The 15,043-nt window shown below is 57.7% G+C and overlaps 1 protein-coding gene across 5 annotated transcripts in view; it reads right to left on the bottom strand.

Moving 5' to 3' along the window:
* Nucleotides 1-15,043, bottom strand: part of BCR (BCR activator of RhoGEF and GTPase) — a 108,082-nt gene that overhangs the window by 52,730 nt on the left and 40,309 nt on the right. For all 5 annotated transcript variants that reach the window (XM_089894789.1, XM_022551501.3, XM_089894787.1 and 2 more), the window contains exon 2: nucleotides 5,094-5,260. In XM_089894789.1, coding sequence (XP_089750915.1) covers nucleotides 5,094-5,260 — 167 coding nt within the window. The remainder of the gene's footprint in view (nucleotides 1-5,093; nucleotides 5,261-15,043) is intronic.

Here is a 15,043-nt window from a genome sequence, read left to right as displayed (position 1 = left end):
CCCAGCCACAGTGGTGGGGCTGGGGGCTGTGGCCACCTGCCCAAGGGAAACCCCATCCCCTGGGTTCAGGGCCTTTGTCCCTTGAACCTGCTCTTCTGAGCCTGCTTTCTAGACTCTGGACCCGCATACATGTGGGCTACGGCAAGGTCCCCCCTTCCCTACTACTAAACGCCCCTACTATACGTGGGGTGATGCTCCGCTGCCTTCACCTCAGAAGCACAGAGCTCACGTGCCCTTGGAGGCAGGGGGGAGGGTCCAAGATGGCTGGGAGACCACACTCCATCCCTAGTTGTGATGGTGTTATGGGGGCGATGTGTCCCTGGTGCCCGAGAACGTGACTGTGTTCAGAGAAAGGGTCTTTAGAGAAGCAATCAAGTGAAAATGAGGTCATTAGGGTGGGCCCTAGTCCAAAATGACTGGTATCCTTCTAACAAGAGACTAGGCGATCAAAAGGTACAAACTTCCAGTTAGAAAATAAATAAGCCCTGGGGATGTAATGAACAGCATGGTGACTAGAGTTAATGATACTGTATCGTATACGTGAAAGTTGCTGAAAGAATAGATCTTAAGAGTTCTCATCACAAGAAAAAAAATTTGTAATCGTGTGGTGATGGATGTTGACTTACGGTTAGCGATCATTTTACAATATACATATATATCAAATCGTTATGTTGTACACCTACAACGGATATGTTATATGTCAGTGCCTCAATATAAACAAGAGCAAGAGAAGGAGATTAGGACACAGACACACAGAGTGGGAAGACACTGGGAGAAGACGGGCATCTCTAAGCCAAGGAGAGAGGCCGTGGGAAAAACCAACCCTGCTGACTTCCAGCCTCCAGAACTGGGATAAGTCAACCTCTGTTGTTTAAGCCACATGGTCTGTGGCACTTTATTACAGATGCCCAGGAAACTCATACAGGTGATGATTCCAAAGGCAATGAAACTGCTGTTTTCATCGACTGCCTGGCCACACCCCTCACTTGCTCCTGGACCACCAACAAGGCAATCTGGTGTCAGGTTGGCCGTGCCCATGGCCTGTGCTCCACCAGGCTGAGGCTGCCCTCCCTCTGCCCGGCCTGTGCTGACCGGCCTCACTGTAGTCTGAGGGAGGCGCCAGACGTCTGGGGCCCTGTGTCCAGAGAAGGGGACGTAACAGCCCTGCGCTTTCCGTCATTGGTTTCCCAGCCTGTGGGTGAATGGGAGACAGCTGTGTGTGTACACATGGGGGACAGCCATCAGATTTTTGGCTTAGAGCCACTCCGGGGAAAGGACACCCACGTCCCACACCAGAGCCCCCGTCCAGACCACGCTGGGCAGCGGCTCCAAGGGTGGGAGCCTCTGGGGCACAGTGCCCGGAACACACAGGTGCTCCACGAAGACTCACAGAATAAACCAACCAATGAGAGGATCCAGAACCACTGGCTGGGCCCTGGCTTGGCCGCATCTTTACAAAGCTCCAAGGGCCCCTCCAGGGAACCCCTGTCCGTGAGACAAGCGGGTCCTGGGGTCTAGGACCATCCATGCAGGCTGCTCTAGGCCCCCAGTGCCACCACTATCAGCACAGATGTGCAGGGTGAAGGGATCCCAGCATCTCCTCTCACCTCAGATCACAGAGGCCACGTCGCGAGCGGAGGCGCCTCGGGGAAGCAAGCTCCCAGCGGACGCTGTGCGGACCCTGCACGTGCCTCCCAGCGGGTCCAGGGTGAAGGCTCGTGCGCCCGGGAACAACCCCACTACTGTGAGCACGGCCAGTGGGGCTGCCTCCCACCGCCGCGGCCTGCAGAGCCGGGCGGAAAAGGCACGTAGGCAGGGCAGCGCCCCGTCCAGCTCTCCGTTCCAGAGGGCGCAGCCAGCTCAAGGGAACGTCTGGGCGGGGGCGAGGGCACCTCTCCTCAGACTACAACCCTCTCCTGAGCCTCAAACGGGCCAGTGGCAGCAGACAGGGACGGCTCGTCTCGGCTTGGACACTGGCCCACCCCACCCGGAGGAGAGAGGGTGGAGGGGAAGTGCAGAAGAGAGAGCAAAGGCCAGGGCGGGGACCAGCGATGTTTACAACCCCACCTCGGCACGTGCCAGCGCGGGGAAGGGCTCGTGAATGCACCCAGTCCAGACGGGAGACCGCGGGAGGAGGCTGGAGGAGGCTGGAGGAAAAGGGCGAGTGGAAGAAGGAAGGAAGGAGGCCTCCTCTCACTGCTGCCCGGGAGGGGAGAGGGCAAGGCAACACAACCCTGAGGCTAAAAGAACAAATAAAAAATGAACTGGGTGTGGCAAAACAAGGTAGGGAAGCTGAGGGAGGGACCCAGGGGAACAGAACTGCCACCCGCCAGCCAGCTGCCAGGCCCACCCCCACCCGGGGCCTGGGGTGATTGGGGTGCAGAACCCGGGCCGTGAGGGCTGGCTGCTCCCGGCTGGGATGTGGTGGTCAGCACAGCTGCAGAACAAAGGACACCACCTCCCCACAGGATAGCAGCCGGGGGTGATGCCCAGACCCTCATCTTTATCGCTGGCTGGCACTGCATAGTCATGGGTCCAGGGGAAACACAGGCAAGACTGGCAAGGCACCTCTGAGAACGACCAGGGATGGAGAATGTCACTGACGCTCAGCGCTGGGACAGCCTCGGTCACCAGGATCTACCCTACATGGCCACCTGCATCCTTTCCACAGTGCCCCAGGCGAGGGGGGGGCCTGGCCTCTGCTGACCCCTTACCCACCCCTGGGGACGGGTATGCACGGAGCTGACCTGCACCCCAGGAGGCCACCGAGCCCCCAAGTTGCCATGGCGTCCCCAGGAAGGTCCTCCTGACAGCTCACCGCTCAAAGGGCCCAAGCTCGGCAGGCGGGGATGAGCCCCACCCGGGAAGGCAGGGACGGAGAGGGATGAGCAGGGACCCCTCCCCTGGCTGATGGGGATGAGGCAGCTTTGACCTCAAGACCACCATGCTTTCTGTGGGTGCTAGAAAGTGACAGCTGCATCGTCTTCAAACCCATAATCAAAGATGAAAGAAGGAAGTCTCACTGCAGAGCTGACGGGGGACCCAGAAAGTCAGGGCTGTGCCTGTCTCCAGGGGAGTGAAGGGTGCCCACCCTGGGGCTCCAAGCACCTAACCACGGGGCTTCTGGAACAAAACAGTGCAGCCCTCCTCTGATCAAGTCCCCATCTCACTCAGGTGCTTCCTGACACCTCTCTGAGCCAGGTGGCCTGCTGGGGACTGGAGCCCCCAGGCCTGGCAAGCAGGTGCAGCCTCTAGCCTCGTGTGTAACGTGAGAAAGGCCTGTGGGCTCTGCGAGGCAGGAGGGGGTGAGCAACTGGATCTGGACAGGCTCCACAACAGATAAGCCCCTCAACTGGGGGCTAAAACGTGGGGGCAGAACCCCAAGTCAGTGTGGCAGGAGTCTGAGGGCAGGAGCCCAGGGAGAGGTAGGTGGGCATCCAGCCGCACAGGGCCTGGGGCACAGGGAGGGCAGAGCAGCCTCCTCAAGGGGCCTGAAGTAGAGCAAGGTGGTGCGGGGGGAAGACAACCCTCAGGGACCACAGACAGACAGGGAAGACTGTCCAAGTTCAGGGCTCAGCCGTAAGGATGCTTGTCTGTACCAAGTGACACCCACAATGCAGGATGAAAGGGGATGCATCAAAAAAAGGCAAGGCAGGGCTCCCCTGGTGGCGCAGTGGTTGAGAGTCTGCCTGCTGATGCAGGGGACGCGGGTTCGTGCCCCGGTCCGGGAAGATCCCACATGCCACGGAGCAGCTGGGCCCGTGAGCCATGGCCTCTGGGCCTGCGTGTCCGGAGCCTGTGCTCCGCAATGGGAGAGGCCACAGCGGTGAGAGGCCTGCGTACCGCAAAAAAAAAAAAAAAAAAAAAGGCAAGGCAGTTGAGGGAAAGACTGTCAGCTGAGGGGTTGGGAAGGCTTCAGATCTGGTAGCTGTATGGTCCCAAGCAAGTCACTTTGACTCTCTGAACCTCAGTCCCCTCGTCTGTAAAATGGTGCAACTGGCTGTTTGGTAAGAAGCTGCACGAGGGAGGTATGCATCACACATGGGCTCCCCTCCCACTCCCGTTTCAGGACGAGAAGCCTGCCCAGCACGGTGGTCTTCAGAAATCACAAAAGCTAAAGAAAGAAGTAGTTTTGCAGCTAAGGCGCCAGCCCAGCGGAGAGGCCACTGCAGTGAAAAGATATGCTTCCAGCCACATGGAAAAGCAGAGTCCTCTCACTCTCTCTCTTTTTTTTTTTTTTGCTGCGCTATGTGGCATGCAGGATCTTAGTTTCCCGACCGGGGATCAAACCCGTGCCCCCTGCAGTGGAAGCACAGAGTCTTAACCACTGGACCACCAGGGAAGTCCCTCTCTCTCAGTTTTAAACTCAGAGTGGAGATTACCCAGAAACAAGCTAAGCAGAAGGGGGAAGGTGTGTGTCCTCAGGGACAGTGGGACCAGAAAGACAGAGGTGCCCCAAGGACAGCACCCTCTCAGACCAAAAGGAAAGACCCCGACAGGTCAAAGGGGTGCCCGGCTGGGCCCTAATACACCTCAGAAGTGCCCGCTTGAGCCGTGGGACCGCTGGGAGCGTGAGGACACTGAGCCAGGCTGGGCTGGCACACCAGCTCCGCCACCACCCCAGCCGTGTGCCCACGAGAGAGGCCATCTGCAGGATGTGCCAGCCTGCACTCGCCATGGACCTCGGGGCCTCAGTTCTCCATCTGTAGAGTGGAGGTGATGGCGGGATCATTAATGACAATGAGACCTCAGGAGAGGGACCCTGGAAAGTAGATGAGTCATGTCAGCATCTCCTCTGGCAAAAAGGGGCCAGTGCTCTGGGTGTGGACACCACCCTGCTCGGCACCCTGCTGGGGCCACCACCCCAGTTTCCGCTGCTTTAGACGGCAGCCGAGTTCTGGGCCTCAGCACGGTTGCCTGCCTCGTCCATGCCCCGCCGACAGAGCCCCACGACCCCCCAGCTCATGCTCCCGGCAGGCGGTCCCCACGCACCAGATGGGGGAATAAGGGCTTTAGTGACTGACTTCCGGCTGTTGGCTGTCCCATCACCCACTTGCTACTGCTGGCACCCGCCCTCCCACCCCAGGACTCACCACTTTGGTGGACTCCGGTGCATCCCGGCTGCCCCTGCCCTTGCTGCCGAGGTGGGGCGAGGAGGAGGGTGAGTCATCCATGTAGGGCAGCCCGTCCTGGTGCCGGCGCTGCTCCTCGGCCCGGTCCGTGGCACAGCCGTACCCCGGCGGCGTCCCGAATGGTGCATCTACGTTGCAGAGAAGCAGCCTGTGTTAGAGCCAGGAGAGGGGCTCCACGCCCCACCAGTCACCTACAGGCGTGGAACAGGGGCCTCAGGTAGGCTGACCTCACCTTCACAACTGATGGCACCCAAAGACGGCAGTGCGAGGAGGGGACGAAGCAGCAGCCCCCTGGTCAGGCGACACGAGGCTGGGCTTTCGACAGCTGTGGGGCAGCGGGAGGGGGCCCTGAAAGGTGGACCCCAAATGCTAATGTCTTGCTGTCAGGGACATTCTTTTCCCTTTGTGGGATCCGACCTGATCCTGCTGACCTAGGTGCAGGGCCAGGAAACAGGATGCAGGCCTCTCCCAGCCGAGTGTCCCTGAGAGCACAGAGAGTGGCTTATGCTACAGCAGGCTCCCTATTTGGGGGTACCTAGTTATAGAGCTAACACCTTCCTACAGGCACCTGACGGCAGTCAGCCCCATCCCAGGCCAAACCACAAAGCCCACACGTGCTTCCAAGCCCTTGGCCCTTTGGTAGCTCTGTTCCCAGAACCGTTCTAATTCAGGGGAGCCCCTCACTGGGACATCAACTTACAATGGCCCAGCCTGTTCCAAATCTCACATGAGGGTCACTTCTCGACCCCTTCCAAAGGGCACCCGGGATTTCCAAGAGGTCATCCTAACTGGGTTAAGTCACGTCACCATGACTCACCTGCAAGCAGCCCAAGGCTACAGCGCAGGTGGCCTCCGGGGCGCTCAGTCACCAGTTTACAACAACTGCCACCACCAAACACTGCCTAGGCCAGGCGGGCACAGGGCCCAGCACAGGGCCACTCTCGGGCTTCCAGAGCCTGAGGCCGGACCGCTCTCACTTGCTTCCGTGTGGGCAGCCTGGAGGAGCTCACTGCAGGCTAAGGCCGGCCGCCGAGCTGCGGGCGCCCGCACGGCCAAAGTCCCAGCTCCCTCCCACGCCTCTGCCTCACCCCATTCCTCCCCCTCCAGTCCCAGCTGGCCACATGCCTTCTAACAGGTGTCCTTAGCCCTGGCTACAGGGCAGCGCCACCTGGGGAGCTTTGAAAACAGACCGAGTCAGATGCCCGGGGTGGCCTGGGCCCTGGTGGCTGTAAAGGATTCCCATCGGACCCCAGCAGACAGCCAGGGCAGAGATCCTGCACTACCCCCACCCGGCCTGGCACTGTGCTGGTTGCCATGCCGATCCGCCCGTGTCCCTGGTGTCTGCACTCAGGTGCCAGCCGCAAAGGCCAGGCTGGGTTCTGCCTGTGTGTGTGTCCACAGGAGGGTCCCAGCAGAGGCTAGTTCTGGGGTGAGTGTAGCAGGAGGACCCCAAGAGCTGCACAGAGGCACCCCGGTACCTCTTAATCCCATGGACCCTTAATCCACGGACCATCATAGGGGCTTTAGTTACCAAGATCGTTGTGTTATCACCCACAGACCCCCTGGACTTTGGGTTTTGTATTGTCCTTGCAGGACAGTCGGAGGCCGTGGTCAAGTTCTGCCTCCTCCTCCTGAGAATCTGCAAAGGCACTTCACTAGCTTTCACTCAGGATCCCCAAGGACAGCTGGGGAGGGGTCAACTGTATTAAAACCCACAAAACCCTGTTAATGCAGAATCCTAATTCCATACCCCACCCTCCAAAACAGGTCTGACTCCAGCTTCCACTTCCTTCTGGGAATCACAGGTTTGTTTGCTTGTTTAAATAAAATAAACACGAGGCCTTCTTTTCCTAAATTACAGCAACCCCTACTCGAAACTTGCCAACCACGGGAGCTGCTTCCGACAGCAGCTGGGCACGGGCGGAAGGCTTCAGCTGCCAAGGCCTCACTCCCCGCGAACCTGAATGGTCCCCCTGGGCCACGGGGCTCTCTGCTCTGGCCCTGCAACCTGGGACTCACCCTCCAGGTGGGGCAGGTGGGCAGCTCTAAGCCGTGGTAGGGATGTCTCAGAAGCGAGAGGCTCGGGGCTGCACGCCTGAGATGGTGCGGTTCACTTAAGCTGTCCATGTCTCAGTTTTGCTGACTTAAAATTGGGCCTGTGAACTCGACAATGGATAGAGGCCCCCTCAGCTCTAAAACATCACTGTCACTCTTTAGGGCGGCCGGCCATGCCCTCCCCACCTCCTTCAACAGGTCCCATCCTCTGCCCCCAACTCCTCCTCTGGGCCCGGCTTTTCCATTAGCTCAGAATTACCAGCGTCCACATATCCTAAGAAACTTTGAACTGTTTTTTAAAAAATAACAATCTTGGGCTTCCCTGGTGGCACAGTGGTTGAGAGTCCGCCTGCCGATGCAGGGGACACGGGATTGTGCCCTGGTCCGGGAAGATCCCACATGCCGCGGAGCGGCTGGGTCCGTGAGCCATGGCTGCTGAGCCTGCGCGTCCGGAGCCTGTGCTCCGCAATGGGAGAGGCCACAACAGTGAGACGCCTGTGTACCGCAAAAAAAAAATAAATAAAATAAAATAAAAAATAAATAAATAAAATAAAAAATAACAATCTTAAAAAGTCAACATATTCTTTATCGCCTGGAAGAACACTGAGCACGCCACCTGATTTCCAGGCCCGTGACTGCGCTGAGCTCATGACCAAGGTCAAATCAACACTGAGTCTCCAGTAAGAACTTCAGGGTCAGGCTCAGGGCCCCAAGGCTCACCCCAAGAACTGCAAGAATTCATGTTTGTGAAACCACGTGCTGGTTCCACGATATCCCGGCTACAACCTGGTGCAAAACCAAGTCATCCCCCCCACCCCGTGAGGGTCTGCTGGCCCGTGTCCAGGGGGACCATAGGCTCCGACGTGGATGCTTCACCCCCACCAGGTGAGACTGAGGGGCCAGATTTGCAGCCAGATGCCATGGCGTAGTGAGGAGGCTCCCTGGCAACTAAAAACCCAGCCGTCTTCCCTCTGCACACACCTCCCCAAACCGACGTGAGGAACTGATGCTTTTAAGCCTGAGTTCTGGGTGGCTGGCCACCCCTCCTGCACCCCACCTGAGGGCTCAGTCTACTGTCCAGCTCATCTGGACTCAGCACCCCTCATTTCACTGACCCCCCAAGACTGCTCCGATGCAAGTGCGATGGGCGGGAAGAAAGCCCTCAGTTGCCTCTTCCCGCTTCTAACCAGCACACAGGGACCTGCCTTCCTCTCACCCTGTGGGAGGGTTTTCATACCTGAGGTCCCCACACCACAGGGGTCCCCCTCCTCTTGAGCACAAGGTGCATTCTTTGGGGATTTGGAAAGCCACTGTCTCCCCAGAACCAGAGCAAAGTGAGAGAGAGGCCTTGTTCTCCCCTCCTCTGCCAGCAACACCCAGCAGGAAAACCTCTCTGGGCCTGGCCACCTGGTGACACGGTGGCCGCTGAGGCCAGGCACTTCCTGCAAAGCTCTACCCAAGGCTGAAGCCAAACACAGGAAAGAAGCGGGCATGGGCCTGGGATCCCATGGCTTCTAGAGGCTCAGTGAGATGAAGGAGGCTCAACCCAACTCAGAGCCAGAGGGGAAGGGGGAAAGGGGGGGGAGGGGAGGGAGGGGGAGGGGAGGGAGGAGGGATGGGGAGGGAGGAGGGAGGGGAGGGAGGGGGAGGGGAGGGAGGAGGGAGGGGAGGGAGGGGGAGGGGGAGGGAGGGGAGGGAGGGGAGGGGGCAGCGAGGCTGAGTCACAGCTCCCGGCTTAGTGTGGAAAAAGGTTTGCACAGTGAAATCTGAAACCTCCTCTCCAGGCAAGTTGGCTCAGCAGCCTCCAGCCAAGCACTCTGCAAATCTAAAATCCATCCTCCAATGCAAGGAAAAAAGGCAGCCCCCAACCCCCCTCCAAAAAAGCAGAAGGAAAAGGGTTGGTTCGGTGGGGGGGTGGGGGGGGTCCCAGTCGGTGCCCAGGTCCCATCCTCTTCTTACACCTCAAGGACGACACTGGTTTAAAAAAATCCTTCAAAAAATTAAACATAGAATTCCTATATGATCTAGCAATCCCACTTCTGGGTATGTACTCCAAGGAATTGAAAGCAGGGACACGAACAGATATTTGCACACCCAAGCTCACAGCAGCACTATTCACAAGAGCCATCGATGGGTGACAGATAAACAAAATGTGGTCTATCCATATATCCATACAACGGAATATCACTCGTCCTTAGAAAGGAAGGACATTCCAATGTCTGCTTGCAACGTGGATGAACCCCGAGGATGCCATGTTCAGTGAAATGGGCCGGTCACAGAAAGACAAATTTGCTCTATGGCTGCACTTATATGAGGTCCCTAAACAGTCAAATTCATAGACACAGAACGTGGAATGGTGGTTACCGGGGGCTGGGGGTAGAAGAGAATGGAGTTACCTTTTAATGCGGACAGAGTCTGGTTCAGGAAGATGAAAGGAGTCCTGGAGACGATGGTGCGGATGGCTGCTCAACAACGTGGATGTACTTAACGCCGCTGAACGGCACACTTACAATGATTAAAGTGGTCCACCTTATGTTACGCACGTGACACATTCCTAAGCCCCTCCCGCCAGTGGCAATGGTGAGGGGGCGGTACCGGGGGAGCAAATGAGGGCGGCTCCCCTTAATCTCTAGCAGCCCCTTGGCAATCACACCTAAGATAAGCACAAAATAAGCATAGAATTGAAACTTCCAAGGGTGTGCTCCCTGAGGGAGGTCTGGGTGATGGCCGCCTCGGCTCCAGGACACCCTCCCACCTGCGTACTGCTGAGCAATGAAGACAGCAGGGAAGCCTGGGCTTTCTCTGCAAATGCAGCCTCAAGGGCAGCCCCTGCCGTCACGCTGCCCACCCGTCGACTTGGCAGAGCCGCACGCCACGCCGGGTCCGAGCCACCCTTCTCCTCTGAGTTTACACACCCCTTCCCGGGCCTCTTCCCTGTCCACCTGCATTCTCCCCAGCCGGGATGGATGAGATCCCTGCCAGCCGGGCTCCTGAGGTCAGAGGAGGACCTGGCCCATCGCAGATCCCTGCCTGCAGCCCCCCGACGCTGTCCTCCCTGCCCTGGCAGAGCCACGCCACACCAGCCCGGAAAGCGCCACCTGCCCCCGGACCAGCCTCAGTCCCTCAGCTCCTCACAGGGCCCCCAGGAGCCTCGACACGCCCCTCCTCATTTCTGCTTTTGTACCTCAGGGAGCAAGACCCTCTCCGAGGCCTCTGCCGGGCCCTGCGGGACCCCCGCTGCAGGACTCCCATGAAACGTGTGCCCGGACCGCTGGCTGCTCACCTCCTGGGGGCAGCCGAGCAGGGGGGCCCTCCCGGACCGGAGGTGCCTGGAGGGTCCCCAGTTCCCACCTCGGCTACCTTGCTGCTGCAAGGTCCCGGCCCCGTCCCACCCCTCAGGTCAACGTGCCCTCCCCACCCCATGAGTCTGGAGCAGGCCCTCAGGAGGAGCAAAGGTTACAGCTCTCAGCCCTCCCTGCCCAAAACAGACAAGGGACGAAGGAGAGAGGCCTGGGGAGCAGGGAGTGGCTCGCTGATAAATACACATGGGGTCAAGAGGACACAACAGGCGACTTCCCTGTCGGTCCAGCGCTTAAGACTCCATGCTTCCACTGCAGGGGGCACGGGTTCGATCTGGGAACTAAAATCCTACAAGCGGCGTGGCGCGGCCAAAGAAAAAAATAGAAGACAGAACAGGAAAAGGGGCACCGGGAACTCGGGTGGGGCGACAGGAAGACCCTGGCAGTGGGTGGTCTCCATCCCCGTTGACACCGCCAGCAGAGGGCTGGGCTGTATTTATTTACAAAGTTAAAAGCAGATCAAATACTGGCTTCCTTCCTGCTTCTCGGTCAGCTGCAGCGTGAGGCAGCCCTGGAGCCCTCACCACATCGCATGGTGTCTGCAGAAGCCTCCTTCCCGGCTCCTGCCCTCCTCTCCCGGTCCCACACCCCTTCCTGGTCCCAGGGCAGCAGCACAGTGGTGCTGGTGGTGCAGTGCTGGGTGCTTTCACAGACAGCAGCCCACATCCTTGCGGGGGGTCCTGCCAGGTAGGCATCGCCCCTCCGGGAGAGGCTCAGAAAACTGGGCGGGGAGGGAGGTCCAGGTCTCACCAAAGGGCCCACAGGCTCCACGGGACACGGCTGACTCTGGACCCCCACATTCATCCTGAGCTTTGAGCCCTCCTCCTCCTGCTGCCCTGTGTGCTGAGAGCAGGTTCCATCTGTGCGACGGGCCACTGGTCCTGGGGCTCCGTGTCCAAGGCTGGCTCCTTTATTTGTAGCAGAACTCGGGTATAGTCAGAGGATGTCTGTGGTGCTACAGGGAAGTAAGTTCCCCAAACAGTGAAAAACCCTCAAATCTTTGATGTAGCAAGTGGGTATTTTTGCCAAATACCTGCTGACCTTTGACCGGCACAGCCTCTGGGCCAGGCACAGGGCTGACCACCCACCCACATCATCTCCTTGAATCCCCCCCCATCCCCTTAGGGGGCAGGAACTTCCAGATGCCCATTTTTCAGACAGGAAAACTGAGTCTCCGAGAGAAAAACTACACCCAGGTCCGCCGTGTGACCTGCCCAGTTCGGTCACCTTCCAAACACATTTCAAAGCGAAGACATTTTTAAAAAGCCAAACTGATAACCGTATGACTCAGCAATTACCCTCCTGAGGTATGTAACTCAAAGAGATGAAAACAGGTATTCAAACCAAAACTTGTACCAGAATGTTCAAAGAGCACTCTCTTTTGCAATATTTCAAAACAGTCAAAAGGTAAAACAACGCAACTATCCCTCAACTGATGAATGGATCGGGAGGGATAAATCAGAAGCCTAAGGGTGAACACACACCCCACTATATATAAGACAGATAACCGACAAGGACCGACTGTATAACACAGGGAACTCCACTCAATATTCTGTGATAATCTATATGAGAAAATAATTTTAAAAAGAATATATGTACATGTATAACTGAACCATTTTGCTCTACACCTGAAGCTAACACAACATTGTAAGTCAACTATACTCCAATAAAATAAAGCAAAAAAAACCTGATGAATGGATAAGCACATTGATATACCAAAGTGGTCTATCCATACAAGGGAATATTATTCAGCCTTAGAAAGGAAGGAAGTATTTACACAGGCTACAGCATGGATGAATCTCCCAAACATTATGCCAAGAAGGCAGCCCCCAAAGACCCCACTTACTGCCTGATCCCATTTATATGAAATGCCCAGAGGAGGCACATCCATAGAGACAGAAAGCAGGTGCCTAATGAGTATGGGGCTTCCTCTCAGGATGATGAAAATGTTTGGGGGGACTTCCCTGCTGGTCCAGTGGGTAAGACTCTGCACTCCCAATGCAGGGGGCCCAGGTTTGATCCCTGGTTGGGGAACTAGATCCTGCATGCCGCAACTAAGAGTCCGCATGCCGAAACTAAGACCTGGCGCAGCCAAAAAATAAATAAATAAATATTAAAAAAAAAGAAAGAAAATGTTTGCGAACTAGATAGAGACGGTGGTTGCACATTATGAATAAACTAAGTACCAGTGAGTGGTTCACTTGAAAATGTTTAGTTTTCTGTTGTATAATTTCATCTCAACAACATAAAACAGAACAAAACGGACCTGATTTTCTCTCTTAAACAGGGACCTCAGAACATAATCCAGCCATTTCCTGAAGACCCGGAGCATCGTTCCGGACAGAGGTCAGTACGGCCTGGCACTGTAACCCCAGGCCACCCACGGGCAGTGAGAGGCTGCCGCGCTTTCTGAGATATCTGGGTGGTTCTTCTGTTTTCTCCTCCACCGTCAGGCTGGCAGCTGTCCCTTCCTGCAACTACACCACGTGGGTCAAAATCCTTTCCATCGAGACATCCCCCATCCAGTCAGCCACTGCATCCTGGCAAGAGCCTGCCGTCAGAGCCCGTGGTTCTGTGGGAGAAGGAGGGGCAGAGAGGGCACCCCAGGAACCAGGACCTCTCAGCCTTCATGCTGCCACCCCAACAATGACATCACCAGGCCAGCGTGGCAAGTCCCAGCTGCCCGGGCAGGGGGAGCTCACAATTCAGACTAGCGTGTGCCACACAGAGGGCCCTGAGGCTGGTTAAGTCCCCACAACAGGCCGGAAAATGCAGTCGGGAGGGGCCTGAGCTCCTCTCCAGGCAGCCCCAGGTGCCCAGGCTGAGCTCTTGGGGTGGTGGGCCGACAGCCCCTCCCACCCAGGGTTTGGGTTCCAGCTGGGTGGAGCTTGAATTGCCTGAAGGTCAACTCTGCCCAGGACTTTCAGCACTAAAGCCCGAGTGCCCCCAGTGTGGGCAGACGAGGACCCTCCCCAGTCAGCATCTAGAACATTATCAAAGGACTCTCTTCTGTCTCCAAGGACCCACCTGAGCCTTTTGCTCCCAGATCCTCGGGAAGGGAAAGATCACTTATGCTCTGGGCCTGGGCCGGAGCCAGCTGGTGCTGGGAGGGGCGGGCGGAGGCTGCAGCACCAGCTGCGGGGAGCTGCAGACCTCAGGCCAGGATGATGTGACTGTTACTCTGCACAGCCTGACTCTGTGACCACGGCGGCAGTTTGCCCTCAGACAATCAAACTAATGTATGTACTGAGCACCCAATACTCAACCAAGACGTAGGGCACCCCTGACTCATGCTGGGCACCACAGACCCAGCCCCTGCCCCCGGGGGCTGCAGAACCCCAGGAGTCACGTGACACATGCATCATGGCAAGGCCACCGATGAGGGGCAGCTGGACCCTCAGGCGGGCAGCAGAGACCGTCTCCCCGAGGAAGTGACCATGGAGTGAGGGGGCAGACGCTAGTTCCCCCAGAACGCGAGGCAGGAAGGACAGAAGAGGAGGCCGTGTGAGGATGGGGGCAGAGGCTGGAATGATGCGGCCACAAGCCAAGGAGTCCGCGGGGCCACCAGAGCTGTACACGGCCCGGCCCCAGCTTCACTTAGTAAAGTGAAGCTTACTTCACCAAGTAAGTTGGACTTACTTCTGCCTCCAGAACCGGAGAGCACACACATTTGTTGTTTAAGCCAGTGTGATAATTTGTTATGGCAGCCACAGGACACTGACACAGATATAGCCCATGGCCTGGAAGTGGTGCCACGGAGTCACAGAAAAGAGACGGCCGACCCGAGGGATCCAGAAGGGCTTTACAGAGGTGAGGTCCATATGAGACAGAATGACTGGGCCTTCAGCCAGCAGAGACGCTGGAGGGGGTCGGGGCCTCCAGGGTCCCGCATGCGGGAGGCTGGGAAGGTGATGTGCGGGAACTAGAGGAGAGGCGGCAGCAGTCCTCCTGGGCAAGCTGTGAGCTGCGGGCCGAGGACTCGGGCTTCATTTAGGAGGAATCAGGGGCCTCGAAGGTCTGCAGCAAGAGTGGGGCCCGGGGGCCGGCGACACTGGCGGGATGTCTGGGTGTGGCGCTGGAGGAGGGACCAGCCGGAGGCTTCTGTGACGGTCACTCCAGGTGAACCGGTAGAGGGCCCAGCTTCAGTGGGAACAGACAGCAAGACATGGACACACAACAGACAGGGCCAGACCGAGGGGCTTGGACGGAGGGGAGGAACAGACCTCAGGGAAGGAGGTGGGAGGAGCGCAGTGGTGAAGGCAGCAGGATGGCACCTGCAAGGGGGCAGCGCCAGGCACAGGACCGTGGTCTAGGAGTGGAGGGGAAGCCATCAGCGTGGTCCCTCCTTGCTGGCCCAGGTGCCCGGCCAGGAGCCAGGTCACGGTCACTGCATGGCTATGCCCCCCTCCCCCAGCCCATTCCCACTCCAAAGAAGAAACACGGAGGGTAGGAAAGAAAAGATGGCAGGAGGGAAGGGCTCCCTACCTGGTGGACACC

Source organism: Delphinapterus leucas, chromosome 14 (genome assembly GCF_059928025.1).
Source record: "Delphinapterus leucas isolate spDelLeu-1000000601 "Yukka" chromosome 14, BTC_Dleu_Yukka2, whole genome shotgun sequence".
Taxonomy (NCBI): domain Eukaryota; kingdom Metazoa; phylum Chordata; class Mammalia; order Artiodactyla; family Monodontidae; genus Delphinapterus; species Delphinapterus leucas.
This window is presented reverse-complemented; position numbering and strand designations above follow the sequence as displayed.